Source organism: Bison bison, unplaced genomic scaffold, assembly GCF_000754665.1.
Source record: "Bison bison bison isolate TAMUID 2011002044 unplaced genomic scaffold, Bison_UMD1.0 scf7180017864215, whole genome shotgun sequence".
Lineage (NCBI taxonomy): Eukaryota > Metazoa > Chordata > Mammalia > Artiodactyla > Bovidae > Bison > Bison bison.
Genome location: NW_011494787.1, coordinates 10,617,121 through 10,637,376, shown reverse-complemented (window position 1 = coordinate 10,637,376; position 20,256 = coordinate 10,617,121). Strand labels below are relative to the sequence as shown.

Below are 20,256 nucleotides of genomic sequence, written 5' to 3'. Positions count from 1 at the left end.
TGCGGAAATACTGGCAGGAGGATGGGGAATAGCGCTGAACACAAGACGCCCATCCAGCCTCCCTGGACTGACTCACCATAACTGAGTCTCTTAAGAGTTATAGCTGCCTGGGGAAGAAAAAATGTTTTAGCTGAGGCTTTACATCAGTCCCTTTTTAAGCTTAAGAAGCACAGTGATCTGACTAAGGCTTTACGATCAGGAAGACCAGAGTTGAATTTGCTGGCAGTTAACATAATCCCACTCAGGCTCATATTACTCACCTGTAAAATGGGTAACTGATTAAAAAAAATGTGCTGATCTATGTAAAGCAAAGAATATATAATGTGAGCATACAGTAAGAGTTCAAAACTATAGTTATTTATTTACTTAGCTATTTCATTTGTTATTCATGCATTGCTAGCTAATATGCAAACTCAGATTATTATGACTGTGGAAAATTAGAGAATCCACTTGGTTTGTGATGCTTAATAGTCAAAACTCATGTATGAAAACTGCTGGATTCAGCAATTCCATGGAAGACATTAGCTTCACACTGCCTTGGTTACACACAGGAAACAGCAGGCGGCTCCTTTCTCTCCTTGATACTGTGCCACTCACTTGGGCCAGCTATGGCAGTAAAAGGGAAGGAGTAGGTAACTCAACAGCATAGTTCCACAGGACAGCAGGCTGTGGGAGGCAATTCACCCCACGGAAACAAGCACGGGTGCACTCTCTGAATCTAGTCTCAAAGGAGAAGAACGGGGCCAGGGGTCCACCCTACACACCATGTTTTGAACAACTCTGCCCCGGAGCAACTTTTGAAGGTAGATCACAGCCATTTCTATATCTTCTTCTTCCTAAAAAAACAGAGAGAGAACGAAGCAGCTTGAGAACTGCAGCAGTTGCTATCAAACACTTTTTTGAAGATTTATATCTAGCAAAAAAGCTAGACATCAGAAGGATTTAAAGAGAAACAAAAAATCATTCTGCTTTGAACATATAGGACTTTAAACATGACATTAAAGTATTGTCAAAATTCATTATATTTTTCATGATGAGATATCACTGGTAAACTATATCAAAAGCAAAAAATTCACCCACTGTCGTGCTATCCTTACAAATTAAGCCATTTTCATTTTTTCTATATTCCTTTCCAACAATATCTTTCTTGAAGCAATAGGTATTGCTAATAACATCCCTTTTGCAATAGTTTTTTTTTTTTTCATGTTTAATTATGAGACAAAGAATACAGGCTTCCCTGGTGGGACAGTGGTAAAGAATCTACCTGTCAATGCAGGAGATGCAGGAGACAAGGGTTTGATCCCTGGGTTGGGAAGATACCCTGGAGAAGGAAATGGCAACCCTCTCCAGTATTCTTGTCAGGGAAATCCCATGGACAGAGGAACCTGGCAGGCTACAGTCCATGGGGTTGCAAAGGTCAGACACAACTTAGTGATTGAGCATGAAAATGAGGCAAAGAATGCAGATGGGGTATACTGGAGTCAAAAATGAGGTGCTTTTCACAAGAATTTAGTTAAACTGGTAAAATCAGAATATAATGGACAAAATCAGCAATCTACAAAAATCACCTTAAATAAATATGTGTAAAAGCAAAAAGAGCAGAGTCTACAAATTTAATTAAAGCCCCTCTGAATGCAAAAGACATCAGTAGTGGAATCAATGGCATTAACACTTGTGAAAGACATGTTAACCACAGGCAGCGGTCAGCACAAAGTCTCGAAAAGAGGATGCTGCCCAGAAGCGCATTGCGGCCAGTCAGCAGGAGCATTCCCACCCCTCCAGAGATCTCAGAGCCACTGGAGGTGCTAGTGAGATCTCCCAAAGCACAACCTTATATGCAGTTTGGCTTTGTGTGAGAACTTCCCTGTGTTGGGAGAGAACAAGCTGACCTCCCAAGAGCAACATCCTGGTATACCAGGCAGTTAATGGTTCTCTCTGTAAAGTATGTTGTTGTTGTTCAGTTGCTAAGTTGTGTCAACTCTTTGCGACCCCATGGACTGCAGAATGCCAGGCTCCTGTCCTTCACCATCTCCCAGAGTTTGCTCAAACTCATGTCCAATGAGTTGGTGATGCTGTCTAACTATCTCATCCTTTGCTGCCCCCTTCTCCTTTTGGCTTCAATCTTTCACACACCAGGGTCTTTCCCAATGACTTCGCTCTTTGCATCAGGTGGCCAAAGTACTGGAGTTTTAACTTTAGCATCAGTCCTGCCAATGAATATTCAGAGTTTATTTCCTTTAGGACAGACACGTTTGATCTCTGTGCAGTCCAAGGGACTCTCAAGAGTCTTTTCCAGCACCATAATGCAAAAGCATCAATTCTTCAGTGCTCAACCTTCTTTATGGTTTAACTTTCACATCCGTACATGACTACTAGAAAAGCCATAGCTTTGACCATACATAACAAATTTGCAAATTTGTGGCATCTCCAGCAGTTTCTTGTGAGTTTTCTGAGTCAGTCCTTTAAATCCTAACCAACTCTGGAAATGCTTACTAAACTGAGTGTGGGGCCCTGAGAAGGTAAGGCACAGCCCTGGAGTCAGAGTGAGCTTTCTGGCCAATCTTAACCCAGAAGCTGGCCTGTCTTGATGATTCCTTGCTAATTCCAGCTGTCATCAACCACTTCATGTGGCAATACAGTTACAGTATCTGATCATCATTCTATCTTCTTATTTGACGTACATCAGGATTACCTTCTGAAGCCTATTTTTCTTGGGAAGATTTCATTCTTTGTGTTGTTATTCTTGAAAAGGACTGGGTTTAGATTTCATTTTGCTTTTTTTTCTGTGAGCATTTGAAATATAAGGATAAAGGAAATGTAATTCAGATCTTGGGAAATGAACATGGTCATATTAGGTTTGTTTTTAACCCAAACTATCTGGAGAACAAACAGATAGCGAAGCTGAATTTAGCTTTTCAAATAAAAAAAGCCTCAAACTTACATTGGAACTCATCTCCAGGGTTGGAGTTGGAAGTCGAGGTTGAGGTACTGGCTTTCTTTGAAGAAAACGGATAGGTTTCTTTGCTTCAAAATCCTTATTCTTCTTTTCCAACAGTGCCTGAAATAATACCAGTGTCTGACAATGATATGTCGATATATGTTCATCAACTGTAACAACTGTACTGCTCTGGTGGTGGATATTGATAATGGGGGAGGTTATACATATGTGGGAATAAGAAAGTATCTCCACTTTCCTCTTAATTTAGCTGTGAATCTAAAATTGTTCTGAAAAGTGAAGTCTTTAAAAAAAAAAATCAGTGGCATTTCTTACATTTGTATTTTTTTCTACTACCAGATCAGTTAGAAACAATGTTCCCTATGGCCAAATGTTCCCTATGGCCATGCTAGGACAGTTTGAGAAAGTACAAACCAGGGTGCACCTATGATCTTCCATGAATAAGTTAACCACTAAACAAGCATGAAACATTCTGGGTGTATCCATTTTAATCAAAAGTTTTGGAGACTTTAAAAATGTTTTTGAGTTTTTAAAAGGTTCTGTGATGTGTGTATGCAAGCAAATGCCCCAACTTCTGTTCTTCCACATAAGCTAATCTGCTGTTTTAAATGACTGCCTGGGGCAATAGAAAATTGTCCTGTGCAGTGTCTGACTAAAACATTTAGTATATTTTATTGCCTTTGACTGTGTGGATCACAATAAACTGTGGAAAATTCTGTAAGAAATGGGAATACCGGACTACCTGATCTGCCTCTTGAGAAATTTGTATGCAGGTCAGGAAGCAACGGTTAGAATTGGACATGGAACAACAGACTGGTTCCAAATAGGAAAAGGAGTATGTCAAGGCTGTATATGGTCACCCTGTTTATTTAACTCATATGCAGAGTACATCATGAGAAATGCTGGACTGGAAGAAACACAAGCTGGAATCAAGATTGCCGGGAGAAATATCAATAACCTCAGATATGCAGATGACACCACCCTCATGGCAGAAAGTGAAGAGGAACTCAAAAGCCTCTTGATGAAAGTGAAAGTGGAGAGTGAAAAAGTTGTGTTAAAGCTCAACATTCAGAAAACGAAGATCATGGCATCCAGTCTCATCACTTCATGGGAAATAGATAGGGAAACAGTGGAAACAGTGTCAGACTTTATTTTTCTGGGCTCCAAAATCACTGCAGATGGTGACTGCAGCCATGAAATTAAAAGACGCTTACTCCTTGGGAGGAAAGTTATGACCAACCCAGATAGCATATTCAAAAGCAGAGACATTACTTTGCCAACAAAGGTTCGTCTAGTCAAGGCTATGGTTTTTCCAGTGGACATGTATGGATGTGAGAGTTGGACTGTGAAGAAGGCTGAGCACTGAAGAATTGATGCTTTTGAACTGTGGTGTTGGAGAAGACTCTTGAGAGTCCCTTGGACTGCAAGGAGATCCAACCAGTCCATTCTGAAGGAGATCAGCCCTGGGATTTCTTTGGAAGGAATGATGCTAAAGCTGAAACTCCAGTACTTTGGCCACCTCATGCGAAGAGTTGACTAATTGGAAAAGACTTTGATGCTGGGAGGGATTGGGGGCAAGAGGAGAAGGGGATGACAGAGGATGAGATGGCTGGATGGCATCACTGACTCGATGGATGTGAGTCTGAGTTAACTCCGGGAGTTGGTGATGGACAGAAAGGCCTGGTGTGCTGCGATTCATGGGGTCGCAAAGAGTCAGACATGACTGAGCGACTGATCTGATCTGATCTGATCTGATTGTTATGGGGGAAATGAGGGATATTAATTGGCAATTGTTTTCAAGTGAAGACAGCTTGACTTTGGGCTTGAAGCCAAGCACATCAAGATTTTTAAATCTGGTTCCTTGTGAAAGAATGTGTTTCTATTTCAATATACATTATATATATATATACATTATATATATATATATATATATATATTTTACTTTTGATCATCAAAAATCCTGACAGAATTATACATGACATCAGGTTTTGTTCATTGGTTCCATTTTCAGACATAGGGGGATGTTTTTAGCTTAAAAGTATCAAAAAATGTGATCTCTGTGATTTTAAATTTTAAAACCACACTTTAATTACTTTTTCATCATTTAATAATTTTTATACTATTTTCCCACAAAAACATAAATAAGTGACAAAACAAACACTAAGTCAAGAGTTAAGATTTATAAAAAATATGCTAATTATGAGTAAAATTTGGAGCCACAACCAATTACCATGGCTGTAATAGAGGCTCTGAGTTTCTTGAAAATAAATCTGATGGCAAATATATATATAACAGCTCTATGATAACCAAAACTACTGAATCAACAGGAAGCAGCAGTCGTTTAAAAGTAGAGTTGACCCTTGAATGACATAGGTTTGAACTGCATGAATCCACTTATATACAGATTTTTTTCAATAAATATATTGGAAAATTTTTTGGAGATTTTTGGCAATTTGAAAAAACTTCCATATGAACCACACAGCCTAGAAATATAGAAAAAGTCAGGTATGTCATGAATGCATAAAATACATGTAGCTATTAGTCTGTGTTACCACTTTGTTGTTCAGTCGCTAAATCGTGTCTGACTTTGCAACCCCATGGACTGCATCACACCAGGTTTCCCTGTCTTTCACCATCTCCTAGAGTTTGCTCAAACTCTTGTCCATTGAGTCATTGTTGCCATCCAACCATCTTATCCTCTGTCACCCCCTTCTCCTCCTGCCCTCAATCTTTCCCAAGACTACACACAAATCCATTATAAAAAGTTAAAATTTATTGAACTTATGCACATAATGCCATTCAAAGTCAAGAGAAATGTAAACAAAGATGCAGTATTAAATGATAACTGCACAAAACTGTAGGACATACTACACTACTATAATAAATTCATAACTACCTCCTGTTGCTTTTGCTGTGAACTTAAGTGTTGTGACAAACCTAGAGACATTAAAAAGCAGAGACGTTACTTTGCCTTCAAAGGTCCATATAGTCACAGCTATGGCTTTTCCAGTAGTCAAGAATGGATGTGAGAGTCAGACCATAAAGAAGGCTGAGTGCTGAAGAATTGATGCTTTTGAATTGTGGTGTTGGAGAAGACACTCCAAGAGTCCCTTGAACAGCAAGGAGATCAAGCCAGTCAATCCTAAAGGAAATCAACCCTGTATATTCACTGGAAGGACTGAGACTGAGGCTAAAGCTCCAATACTTTGGTCACCTGATGTGAAGAGCTGACTCATTGGAAAAGACCCTGATGTTGGGAAAGATTGAAGGCAGAGGAGAAGGGGCCAACAAAGGACAAGATGGTTGGATGGCATCACCAATTCAATGGACATGAGTTTGAGCAAGCTCCAGGAGATGGTGAAGGACAGGGAAACTGGGTGTTCTACAGTCTGTCGAGTTGCAAAGAGTCGGACACGACTGAGTGGCTGAACAACAACAAGCATTGTGAATGTCCACTTAAAATGTAAGGTGATGCCAAGCATCTGAAGGAGCAATTCGTCTCTGCAATAAACTGCATGTCATGGTAACAAGTGATCTCTAGCAGTTCTTGTATATTTTTCACTGTGTTTAGTGCAATACCATAAACCTTGAGTAAAAACATGGGACTCATATGAAGTGCCACTAGTGATGCTGGGTTTGCTCCCAAGGAGGAGAGAAAAGTCATGATATTACAAGAAAAAGGTGAAGTGCTTTATATGCACGATAAATGGAGGTTTGCAGCCGCAGTTCCCCACCATCTCAGGATAAATGAATCTAGTGTAAGGACCACTGTGAAAAAAGAAAAGGAAATTCAATAAGCCATGGTTACAAGCAGATGTGAAAACCTTGCACCATTTGCAAAACACCTTCTTATCTCATGTTGAAAATGAAGCTTTCATGTGGATGCAGGATTGCTATAAGAAAGGCATACCTGGACTTCCCTGGTGGTTCAGTGGGTTAAGAATCTGCCTGCCAGTGCAGGGGACATAGGTTCAATCCCTGGTCCAAGGAGATTCCACCTGCCATGGAACAACTAAGCCCACGTGCTGCAACTACTGACACCCGCATGCTCTAGAGCCCGTGCTCCGCAACAAGAGAAGCCACTGCAATGCGAAGCCTGCACACTTCAACCGGAGAGTAGCCCCACTGGCTACACCTAGAGAAATGCAGAAACAAAGACCCAGCGCAGTCAAAAGTAAAGGATAGGGCATAATTTGATGAGTTTTGGGTGAAAAAAAGAAAGACACACCTATAGACTCTAATATGATTCAAAGAGCTTACCAGATGCCACTAGTGGTAAAGAACATGCCTGCCAATGCAAGAGATGTGGGTTCAATCCCTGGGTTGGGAAATCCCCTAGAGTAGGAAATGGCAACCCACTCCAGTATTCTTGCCTGGGAAATTCCTGGACAGAGGAGTATGGTAGGATATACTCCATGGGTAGCACAGAGTTAGACACGATTGAGCATGCATGCACATACACATGATTAAAAAAAAAAAACTTAAGTCATTATATGAGAACTTTAAGAAAAGGAAGGTGAGGATTAAAGCTGGAGAATTTAATGCCAGCAAAGGATGGTTTGATAATTTTCTAAAGAGGTTTGGCTTAAACCAAGATAACAGAAGTAGCTTCTGCTGACCAAAAGGCAGAAGATACGTTCCCAGACACCATTAAGAAAATCATTGAGGGGAAAGAATATCTTCCTGAACAGGTTTTTAATGCTGATGAGAGTACCCAACTCTGGGGGGAAATGCCACAAAGGATACTTTTTAGTAAGGAGGAGAAGTAAGCACCAGGATTCAAGGCAGGAGAGGAAATGCTAACTCTGTTTTGTGCAAATGCAGTTAGGTTATGATCAGAACTGCCTTATCTACAAAGCTGCTAAGACCCCAGCCTTGAAGGGAAAATGACAATCACCAGCTGCCAATCTTCTGGCTGTAAAAGAAAGCAAGGTTTCTGGATTGGTTCTATTAATTAATGTGTTATTCCTAAAGTCAGGAAGTACCTTGCCAAAAAAGAACTGCCTCTTAAAGTTCTTTAGATATTGTACAATGTCCCTGTTGATGTTCATTGTTTTTCAGTCACTAAGTCATGTCCAACTCTCTGCAACCCCATGGACTACAGACACCAGGCGTCCCTGTCCTTCACCATATCCCAGAGTTTGCTCAAATTTATGTCCATTGAGTCAGTGATGCCCTTCAACCATCTCATCCTCTGTTATCCCCTTCTCCTTTGCCTTCAATCTTTCCCAGTATCAGGGTCTTTTCTAATGAGTCAGTTCTTCGCATCAGGTGGACAAAGTATTAGAGCTTCAGCCTCAGCATCAGTCCTTCCAAAGGATATTCAGGGTTGATTTCCTTTAGAATCAACTGGTTTGATCTCCTTGCAACCCAAGGGACTCTCAAGAGACTCCTCCAGCATCACAGTTCAAAAGCACCAATTCTTTGGCACTCAGCTTTCTCTATAGTTCAACTCTCACATCTATACATGACCACTGGAAAAACCATACTTTGACTCAACAGACCTTTGTCAGCAAAGTGATGTCTCTGCTTTTTAATACGCTGTCTTGGATTGTCATAGCTTTTCTTCCAAGGAGCAAGCATCTTTTAATTTCATGGCTGCAGTCACCATCGGCAGTGATTTTGGAGCTCAAGAAAATAGTCTGTACTGTTTTCATTTTTACCCCATCTATTTGCCATGAAGTGATGGGACCAGAAGCCATAATCTTAATATTTTGAATGTTGATTTTTAAGTCAGTATTTGCACTCTCCTCTTTCACCTTCATCACCTTCATCTTTTTCTTTCATCAAGAGGCTCTTTAGTTCCTCTTCGCTTTGTGCCATTAGGGTTGTGTCATCTTCATATCTGAGGTTGTTGATATTTCTCCCAGCAATCTTGATTCCAGCTTGAGCTCCATCCAGCCCAGCATTTCACATGATATACTCTCCATATAAGTTAAATAAGCAGGGTGACAATGTACAGCCTTAACGTACTCCTTTCTCAATTTGGAACCAGTCTGTTGTTCCATGTCCAGTTCTAACTGTTACTGCTTGACCTGCATACAGATTTCTCAGTAAGGCAGGTCAGGTGGTCTGGTATTCTCATCTTTTGAAGAATTTTCCACAGCTTGTTGTGATCCACACAGTCAAAGGCTTTGGCATAGTCAATAAAGCAGAAGTAGATGTTTTTCTGGAATTCTCTTGCTTTTTCTATGATCCAATGGATGTTGGCAATTTGATCTCTGGTTTCTCTGCCTTTTCTAAATCCAGCAGCTTGTACATCTGGAAGGTCTTGGTTCATATACTGTTGAAGCCTAGCTTGAAGGAGTGTGAGCATTACTTTGCTAGCATGTGAAATGAGCACAGCTGGATGGTAGTTTGAACATTCTTTGACTCTACCCTTCTTTGGGGTTGGAATGAAAACTGACCTTGTTTAGTCCTGTGGCCACTGGTAAGTTTTCCAAATTTGGTGGTATATTGATACAGCGCTTTAACAGCATCATCTTTTAAGATTTGAAATAGCTCAGCTGGAATTCAATCACCTCCATTAGCCTTGTTTGCAGTAACACTTCCTAATAAGGTCCACTTGACTTCACACTCCAGGATGTCTGGCTCTAGGTCTGTGACCACATCATTGTGGTTACCTGGGTCATTAAGACATTTTTTTGTACAGTTCTGTGTATTCCTGCCACCTCTTCTTAATGTCTTCAGTTTCTGTTTGGTCCTTACCATTTCTGTCCTTTATTGTGCCCATCGTTGTATGAAAGGTTCTCTTTGTATCTCTGGTTTTCTTGAAGGGATATCTAGTCTTTCCCATTCTGTCATTTTCCTCCATATCTTTGCATTGTTCACTTAAGAAAGCTTTCTTACCTCTCCTTGCTATTCTCTGGAAATCTTCATTCAGATGGATATATCTTTTCCTTTCTATTTTGACTTTCTCATCTCTTCTTTTCTCAGCTATTTGTAATGCCTCCTCAGACAACCACTGTGCCTTCTTGCATTTCCTTTTCTTGGGGATGGTTTTGGTCACTGCCTCACATACAGTGTTATAAACCTCCATCTATAAGTTCCTCAGGGACTCTATCAGATATAATCCCTTGAGTCTATTTGTTACTTCCACTATATAATCATTAGGGATTTGATTTAGGTCATACCTGGCCATTCAGAATCCCATGAGTTCAACAACAAAGGTGTCAAAGTGATCTACTTGCCCCTGAACACAATGGCTGTAATTTGGCCTCTAGATCAGCGGGCCATAAGGACCTTTAAGGCTTGTTACACATGGTACTTTATGGAAAGGATTATTTATTAAAGGATTATTAATGCAGACACCATGCAAGTCTGCCACTGAAGATGCCATCACTGTTACAGAAAAAGTTTTGAAAGTCAATAAGCCCCAAACAATAAATTCCTGCTGGAGAAAACTGTGTTCAGATTTTATGAATGACTTCACAGGATTCATGACAAAGCCATTCAAGGAAATCATGGAAGAGATTCTGGAGACAGCTAAAAAGGTGGTGGTGGGGGTGAAGGGTTTCAAGACATGGATCTGAGTGCCAAAGAATTGATGCTTTTGAACTGTGGTGCTGGAGAAAACTTTAGAGTCTCCTGGACAGCAGGTAGATCAAACAAGTCGGTCCTAAAGGAAATCAACCCTGAATATTCATTGGAAGGGCTGGTGCTGAAGCTGAAGCTCCAATACTTAGGCCATCTGATGTGAAGAGCTGACTTACTGGAAAAGACCCTGATGCTGGGAAAAAATAAGAGTAAGTGGAGAAGGAGGTGACCGAGGATGAGATGGTTGGATGGTATCACTGACTCAGTGGACATGAGTTTTAGCAAACTTGGGAAGATAGTGAAGGACAGGGGAGCCTCACATGCTGCAGTTCATGGGGGTCGCAGAGCTGGACACAACTTAGTGACTGAGCAACAACAATAGAAGGATACCACACCAGAGGAATGAACAGAAGATGACTTGATGGAGGTGACTGCTTCCAAATGAGTGCCATACAGTGAGAAAGAGACTGCAGCAGAACCCGTGACAGAAAACCACGATGGATGATCTGGGAGAACAATTTTGATTACTCAAGGCTGCATTTGACTTCACATAAGACATAGACCCTTCTATGTTCAGTTCTATGGCACTGAAACAAAAAGCAAATGATGAAAGAAGGATTGGGACCATATAGAAACATTTTCAGAGAAATGAAAAACCAAAAAAAGTCAGACAGCAATTAAATGTATTTCTGTAAAGTTACGCTGCGTGTGCCTACCTCTCTGGCCTCCCCTTCCACCTCCTTTATCTCTCCCACCTCTGCCTCCTCTGAGACAGCAAGACCAACCTCTCATCTTCCTCCTCCTCAGTCTATTCAACACGGAGACCACAAAGACAAAGACCTTCATTGTTATCCACTTCCATCTAATGCACAGTAAATAATCATCATGCCATACAGTTAATAAATTTATCTGTTATGTACATGTGCAAGTGTCTCTGTGTAAAAATCTATTGACTACATTTTCATGTCATCATGATCACCTAAGTATCATATGGAGCATCGTGTCCAAGAGTTGTGTTAAATTCAGTGAAGTAAGACCAAACAAGGAAGCTGTGCTACAGAGTTCAATTGAAAAAACAGTTTCAAGAAGGAAGGAATCACCAGTCATATACTACAGAGAACTGACTGCTGTGTGGGAGCTAGCGATGTAGAGGGCACGGCTGGACAACAGCAGACTCAGTGGACAGTGTTTTAAAGTCTAATTTGTCTGAAGAAAGAGATCAAGACGGTGGAGTAGGATGCAGAACTCACTTTCTCCACTGAGCATATCAAAAATATATTTAATTTTTCCAAAAACTGTTCTACAAATACACATGTGGAACGATTCTCAGTGAAAATTACCCAGAGACTCACAGACTCTTGCACAAACACAGCTGTAAGACCCATACAGAATTGGGCAGAAAGAAGAGAGAAGTGATTAAGGTGAGATTTCCCAGGGGATTCAGAAGAGGAGGAGGTTAACACAGGCAGAGATCTTCCCAAGAGAGTGAGCAGTTTGAATCATATATTGGGCATCCCAGCCCAGGGGTCTGACACAGGGATGACAAGTCTCCTTGGCTGGTTAGAGAGCCAGTGGGAGTAACAGGAGGACTGTAGGAAGCCTGGACTCTGCTTGTGAAGAGCACATGCATGCTTGATTGCTCATAAAGCAGAACAAAGAGGGTGGGCTGAAAATTGCATGGGTGGCTGGTTGGTTTCTCATGAATGCCTCGGCGTGCAGACCAGCCTGAGCCAAGAGAACGCTCCAGCCCTCTTGGGAACTTGGCTGTGAGATACAGAAGTGGTTCAGACATAAAACAGCATCTGAACAAGGTGGGGGGACAGCCATCTCTGGTTCTTACAGAGGCAGAGCAGCAGGGATAGTCCAGATCTCTGGTCCTACTAGGACCACTATGGCCTGTGCCAAGGTTTGCACTCTAATCCATGCCAACTACCCCTGCCACCCTCCTTGCTCCAGCATTATTCTCATCTGGGGCAAGCGCGCCAGTGCTAGGAAGGGGGAGAGTGTACACTTGGAAGGAATGGAGCCAGCTTTGACCTGATCCTCAGGGCTTCTGCTACAACAACATGGTATAGGAACTCACCCTCAACAGGGCAGTATGGCCACCAAGCAGAGGGGAAAGTGTCTTACAACTGGCGTCAGCCCTAGCACGTCCACCTCCAGCCCCACCTCCTACCAAGGTGATAGATGCCAGCCCTGAGAAAACATCACTTGAGTTCATGTCAAACCCACTCTCCCACCAAAGCCACTAGGTACAGACAGACTGTATAGGGATGCTTCCACATAAGGACACCCCTTCAAGACCACAACAGGTAACCGTTTCATCTAATTTCATAGAAACAGAAAGAAAACCAAAATGAGAAGACAGAGGAATGTGTCTTAATTGAAAGAGTAAGTCAAAACCCCTGAAAGAGACTTCCTTGGTGGTCCAGTGGCTAAGGCTCCATGTTCCCAACTCAGCAGCCCAAGTTTGATCCCCTGTTAGGGAATTAGATCCCACATGCTGCAACTAAGAATCAGTGTGCCATGACTAAAGATCCCACATAGTTCAACTAAGACCCAGCACAGCCAACTAAATAAATATAGACATTAAAAAAAACTGAAAAAACAACTAACTCAACAGAAATAAACAATTTATCAGATAAAGAATTTGAAGCATCAGTAATAAGTGTGCCAACTGAATTAGGAAAAAGGATAGATGAACATCATGAGAATTTTAACAAGGAACGAAAAAATATAAAAAAGGACTAGTCAGAACAAAGAAGAATACTTTACTGAAATAAAGAATAATAAAGAAGAATATAATAAATAATAAATAAATAAATAAAGAAGAATACATAACTGAAACAAAGAAAACACATTAGAAGGCATGAATAGGTTACTGGTGATAAAGAAGAGACATGAGTGATCTGGAAGACAGAATAACAGAAATCATCTAATCAGAATAGGAAATGGAAAACAAAAAAAATGAGAATAGTTTAATGGATCTATGGGACAACATCAAAAATATCAACATTTGTGTTATAAGGGTTCCAGAAGAAGAAAAGAGAGAGAAAAGGGTCAAAGTATATCTGTTAGAAGTATTACTGAAAACTTTCCAAACTTGAAGAAGGAAACGTATTCAGATACAGGAAGCACATGGTGTCCCAAACAAGATGAACCCAAACAGACCCACACTAAGACATAATTAAGATGGCAATGGTTAAACTCAGGATTCTGAAAGGAGCAAGAGAAAAACAAAGAGTCATATACAAGGGAACCCCCATAAAGCAATCAGCTGATTTTTCAGCAGAAACTCTGCAAATCAGAAGGGAGGGCCATAATATATTCATAATGTGTCCAAGACTGAATCAGGAAGAAATAGATAATCTGAACAGATAGATCATTATTAGTGACTTGAATTTGTAAAAACAAAAACAAAAAAAAACCCATCAAAACCAAATGAACAAAATAAAAACAATAAAATTCCCAGCAAACAAAAGTTCAGAATGAGATGGCTTTACAAGGGAATTCTACCAAAGTAACCTTCTCAAACTTTTCCAAAATAAAGATGAGGATGGAACACTTTCAAAATCATTCTGAGGCTACCATTATTCTGATATCAAAACCAGACAAAGATACTGAAAAAAAAAAGGGAAATTACAAGCCAATAAATTTAATGAGTATAGATACAAAAATCCTCAACAAAATATCACCAAACCCAATCAACAATAATAAAAAGGATCACACACCATGATCAAATGGGATTTGTTTGAGGGATGCAAAGATGGTTCAATATTCACCAATTAATATGATACATCACATTAACAAAAGGAAAGGCAAGAATCATATTATCATTTCAACAGACACAGAAAAAACATTTGACAACATGCAACATCCATTCATGATAAAAACTCTCAGTAATGTGGATACAGAGCAAACATATCTCAATATAATAAAAGTAATTTATCACAAACCCACAAGGAATAACATACTCTATGGTGAAAAACTGAAAGTTTTTTCTCCAAAATCAGAAACAAGGTAAGAATGCCAACTCTTGCCACTTCTATTTAATGTAGTATTGGAAGTTCTCATCACAGCAATCAGACAAGAAAAAAATCCATCCAAATTGGAAGAGAAGAAGTAAAACTGTCACTATTTGCAAATGATATGATACTATATATAGAAAACCTAAAGTTTCCACAAGAAACTATTAGAACCAATGAATTAATTCACTAAAGTTATAGGATACAAGAGTAATATATGGAAATCTGTTGCTTTTCTATATACTAATAATGAAATACCATAAAGAGAATTATAAAGAAATGGTCCCATTTGAAAACACATCGAAAAGAATAAAATACCCAAAGACTAAACTTACCCCTGAGGACAAATACCTGTTCTCTGAAACTATAAAACACTGATGAAGAAATCTGAAAATCATACAAAGAAATGGAAATATAACCTGTGTTCTTGGATTGGAAGAATTAATAGTTAAAATGTCCATACAAAGCCATCTGCATATTTAATGCAATCCCTATCAAAATATCCATGACATTTTCAACAGAACCAAAACAAATAACCCCAAAATTTTATATCACAAAAGACCCCAAATTACTAATGCAATCTTAAGGAAAAAGAATAAATCTGGAGTTAACATGCTCCCTGGCTTCAGACTATACTACAAAGCTACAGTAATCAAGACAGTATGATACTGCCATAAAGAGACACACATAGATCAACAGAACAAAGAGCTCAGAAATAAACCCATGCATTTATTTTCAATTAATCTTTGACGAAAGACACAAGAATATACAATAGAGATATGACAGTCTCTTCAATAAGTGGTGCTGCAAAAACTGGACAGTAACATGTAAAAGGATAATGTTAGAGGACTTCCTTGGTGGTACAGTCGATAGGAATCTGCCTGCCAGTGTAAGGGACACAGGTTTGATCCCTGATCCAGGAAGATTCCACATGCTGCAGGCAACTAAGCCCGTACACCACTACTACTGAACTCATGCACTCTAGAGCCTGTGAGCCACAACTAATGAGCCCCTGTGTCACAATTACTGAAGGCTGTGTGCCTAGAGCTTGTGCTGTACAAGAGAAGCCACTGCAATGAGAAATCTGTGCACTGCAAAAAAGAGTAGCCCCTGTTTATTGCAACTGGCGAAAGCCCGCGCACAACAATGAAGATCCAGTCCAACCAAAACATTAATAAATAATTTTTTAAAAGGATAATACTAGAAACTTTGCTCACATCATATACAAAAATAAATGGATTAAAGACCTCCACGTAAGACTGGAGACCATAAAATTCCTAGTAAAGAACATAAGCAGAACACTCTTCGACATAAATTTTAGCAATGTCTTTTATGGATCTGTCTCCTAAGCCAAGGGCTTCCCAGGTGGCTCAATGGTAAAGAATCCACCTGCCAGTGCAGGAGACACGGGTTCAATCCTTGGGTTGGGAAGATCCCCTGGAGAAGGAAATGGCAACCCACTCTAATATTCTTGTCTGGGAAATCTCATGGACAGAGGAATCTGGTGGACTACAGTCCACGGATTCACAAAAGAGTTGGACATGACATAGTAACTAAACAACAGTAACAACTCTTAAGGCAAAAGAAATAAAAGCGAAAATAAAAAAATAGGACCTAATTAAACTTGAGCTTTTGCACAGCAAAGGAAACCATCAACAAAATGAAAAGACAACCTACTGAATCACTGTGTATACCTGAAACTAACAATGTAAATCAACTGTACTTTAATAAGAAAAAAGACTGTCTTGGAGTGGATAGCCTATCTTAACATAGACACAAGGTGAGTGATATTTAATATGAAATTAATGTAAGTTTTATTACTGTTTTATAACTTTGCTTTCAAAGAATTACATTACCGTGCTGCTAAGTCGCTTCAGTCGTGTCTGACTCTGTGAGACCCCACAGACGGCAGCCCACCAGGCTCCCCCGTCCCTGGGATTCTCCAGGCAAGAACACTGGAGTGGGTTGCTATTTCCTTCTCCAAAACATTACCATACTGAATGCTTTTCTCTCTCATAAATTGAGAAACTGCGTATCATCCTATTACCACAGGTAAGTGGGAGAACAATCCTTAAGTATGCTAAAAATAAATGAATTGTATACTTTATAAGGTTAAGTTTATGGTACATGAATTATATCTCAATAAAAAGTAAAGGAGAAGTAAAGACTTACAGATAAAATTGAGGGAGTTCACTCCCAGTAGACCTGCCCTGTAATAAATGCTGAAATAAGTTCTTCAGGAAGGAGATAAAGACCACAGGTCAGAAACTTGGATCTATTTAAGAAAGGAAGAGTGAGGTTTCCCTGGCGGCCCACTGGTAAAGAAGCCTCCTGCCAATGCAGGAGACAAGGGTTCGATCCCTGGTCTGGGAAGATTCCACATGCCACGGAATGAGCCCCTGTGCTGCCACTATCGAGCCTGTGCTCCACAGCAAGAGAAGTCACCACAACCAGAAGCCCACACACTGCAACTGGAGAGTATTCCCCGTTCTCTGCCACTGGGGAAAGCTGAGCACACCAACAAAGACCCAGTGCAACCAAAAATAAATAAATAAAATAAAAAATAAATAAATAATTCTTTTTTTAAAAAAGGAAGAGTGGAAGAGGTGGAATAAATAAAGGTAAAATAAAATATTTTTAATTGCTATAAAGGATAACTGCTAAAACTGTAACAGTAAAAATGTATTGGGTGATTATAGCATAGGAATCAGTGAAATAAATGACAGCAATGTCACAGGGATGGTACAGAGGAATTAGAATAATTATTAGAATAATAATAATTATTATTATATAATATATAAATTCTAATTATAATAATAATTGGAATAATCTGCTATACAGTAACTGCATGACATTATTTGAAGGTGGACTTAGATTATTTTATATGTAAAATCATTATACTAGTTCACAAAGCAAGCCTCACTAAATTTCAAAGAATAGGTGTCATACAGGCTAGGATCTCTGACCACAGAGCAATTGAGAAATTAATTAGAAAATTAGTTACAATTCCTGCAGGTTTGGAAATTTTAAAACACATTGTTAAATGCTCACAGGTTCAAAAATCATAATGAATGTTTAAAAAAAGATATTAACAATAATGCCAAACTATATATCAAAACTAATGGAATGTACCAAAATCAGTGTTTTGAAGGAAATGGTTAGCTTTAAATATTAAACGAAACTGATGAGTACCTGAAAATTAATGAGCTACATTTCTATTGTAAGTTAAGAAAAGAACCACAAAACAGAACCAAAGAAAGTATAAAGAAAGATAAAATAAATATGAGTGGGAACTAATGAAACCGAAAAAATATACACAACAGAGAAAATCAACAAAATCAGAAGTTCAATGTTTGAAAAAAAATACCAAGAAAATAAACAACCCTTCAGTAAAGTTGATTAAGGAAAAAGAGTTAAAGGACAAATAACTTGATGAATGAAAAGAATGGGCATGATTATAGATAAACACTAAAAAAGATTTTAAAGTAATACTATCAACAACCATATGAAAAAATGCTGAAAGGTTAGATGAAACAGAATTTGTAAAGAAAATACAATTTACCAATATGACACACAAAGTTCTACAAGTTGTAAGAAAACTGAAGGAGTGTTTAAGAATTTTCCCATGAAGAAAACATCTCAGAAAATTTTATACGAATAGGTACCAAACTGAAGAAATAGATCATCTTAAACTTATTGAAACTCTTCCCAAAGAAGGAAAGAAGGAATACTCTCCAGTCCATTTCAGAAGATGTATATAACTCTAAGACCAGTGTCACATATAGTCATATAGTTTTTCTTTCTGAGTAAGAAAAAGCCATTTCCCTCATGAATATACAAAAAAAATTCTGAACAAAATATCAGTATATCAAATCCAACAATGTAATAAAAATAATACACTCTGACCATGTTATGTTCATACTAAGTGGAAGTTACCCGGTCATGTCCAACTCTTTGCAACCCCATGGACTATACAGTCCAGGCAATTCTCCAAGCCAGAATACTGGAGTGGATAGTCTTTCCCTTCTCCAGGGGATCTTTCCAACCCAGGGATCAAACCCAGGTCTCCCGCATCGTAGGTGGATTCTTTACCAGCTAAGCCACCAGGGAAGCCCAAATATGGCTAAGTATGTGAAGTACGAAGGGAAGTACTTCAGGGAGGTACTAAGTATGTGAGGATAAATTAACATTTATAAAAAGCTATAAATGTTCCTTATTAGAATAGTAATTTTTTAAAAGAAAAACTATATAATTATCTCAATAGATGCAGATAAAACATTTGATAAAATTCAACATAAGCACATTATTAAAAGCTTCAGTAGGTTAGGAATAGATGGGAACTTCCATACTCTAATAAGAATATCTATAAAACAATCTTATAGAAGGTGAGAAAATGATGAACATAGAAGTCAGAATCAGTAAAGAGACTGCAGGATGAGGTAGGAAAGAACCACATAGATATACTATTTTAAATGTCCTAATTCTTGTATCGTCAAGGACCTAATTTTAATCTTCAGTGTGAGTTCCCTGGAAAGTCAAAGTGTTAGTTGCTCAGTAGTGTCCGACCCTTTGCGACCCCACAGACTATAGCCTGCCAGGCTCCTCTATCCATGGAATTCTCCAGGGAAGAATACTGTTCATTTCCTTCTCCCAGGGATCTTTCCAGTTGAGGGAGTGAACCCACGTCTCCTGCACTGCAGGTAAATTCTTCACTGTCTGAGCCACCAGAGAAGCCCTGGATTCTTATGCTATTACTAACTGAACAAACAAACATGCTTGGACCAGTGATGAGGGTATGTCATAAATCAGTCTCAAAGTGTGGTCCCTGAAGCATCAGCATCCCCTGGAAACTTGCAAAAAATGCCAATATTCCAGGCCTCTCTCCCCTACTGAATCAGAAACTCTGGGGGTAGGGCCCAGCAGCACGTGTTTTAACAAGCCCTCCAGGTGATTCTGATGCAGCATAAAGACTAAGCACTACAATCATAACCTACAGATTCAAAAGTATACAAGTCTGAACACCTATAGTCCAATTAAGAAAAGAGAAAGGCCAGCTAATGGATGAAGCTGTACAGTTGGCTCATGGGATGACCATCAAACTTTCTCATTTAGCTGAGTTTAAACTAGATGAGAGGGATGCTGAGCATGACTCCCTTTCTTCATGATGCTAACAAATTTAAAGGAAAAAAATAAGGCCTATTACACTATTAAAACCAACAGTAATCCTGCGTGCTAGAAACTTGTTATACATCAATGCTGTGTCATATTTTATTGGGTAGATCCCAAGTCAGAACCATTTTTAGAAAGTACCGTGACTTCTGCAAATGGGGAGAATGCCCTCCAAGAGGTTTTCCTATGGTTTGAAATGAGGTGGTAAAACTGATTCAGCACAACACAGGCAACCACCAGAAAGGTCTAGAGAGGAGAAAAAAATATAGGCTTGTGTGTTGAGAACTACTGGACATTGCTGCCCAAGACAAAGTGCAGTTTTGGAGTGTAGTATATCTCTGCAAAAGCCCCACGAGAAGCATCTCGTCATCCAGATGGGAACTCAGCTCAGTGCCCTGTGACGATCAAGAGGGGTGGGAGGGAGGCTCCAGAGGAAGGGGATATATGTATACTTACAGCTGATTCATGTTGTATGACAGAAACCAACACAACATTGTAAAGCAATTATCCTCCAATAAATAAAAATGAATAAAATTTGCTAAGAAAGTAAAAAAAAGAAGAAGAAGAAGC

At 39.3% G+C, this 20,256-nt stretch overlaps 1 protein-coding gene across 1 annotated transcript in view; it reads right to left on the bottom strand.

Moving 5' to 3' along the window:
• MAATS1 (MYCBP-associated, testis expressed 1) overlaps positions 1 to 20,256 on the bottom strand; it is a 114,123-nt gene that overhangs the window by 46,400 nt on the left and 47,467 nt on the right. Inside the window, exons 8-9 of the mRNA XM_010845419.1 lie at positions 2,942 to 3,122; positions 765 to 836 (exon numbers count right to left, since the gene is read on the bottom strand). Coding sequence (XP_010843721.1) covers positions 765 to 836; positions 2,942 to 3,122 — 253 coding nt within the window. The remainder of the gene's footprint in view (positions 1 to 764; positions 837 to 2,941; positions 3,123 to 20,256) is intronic.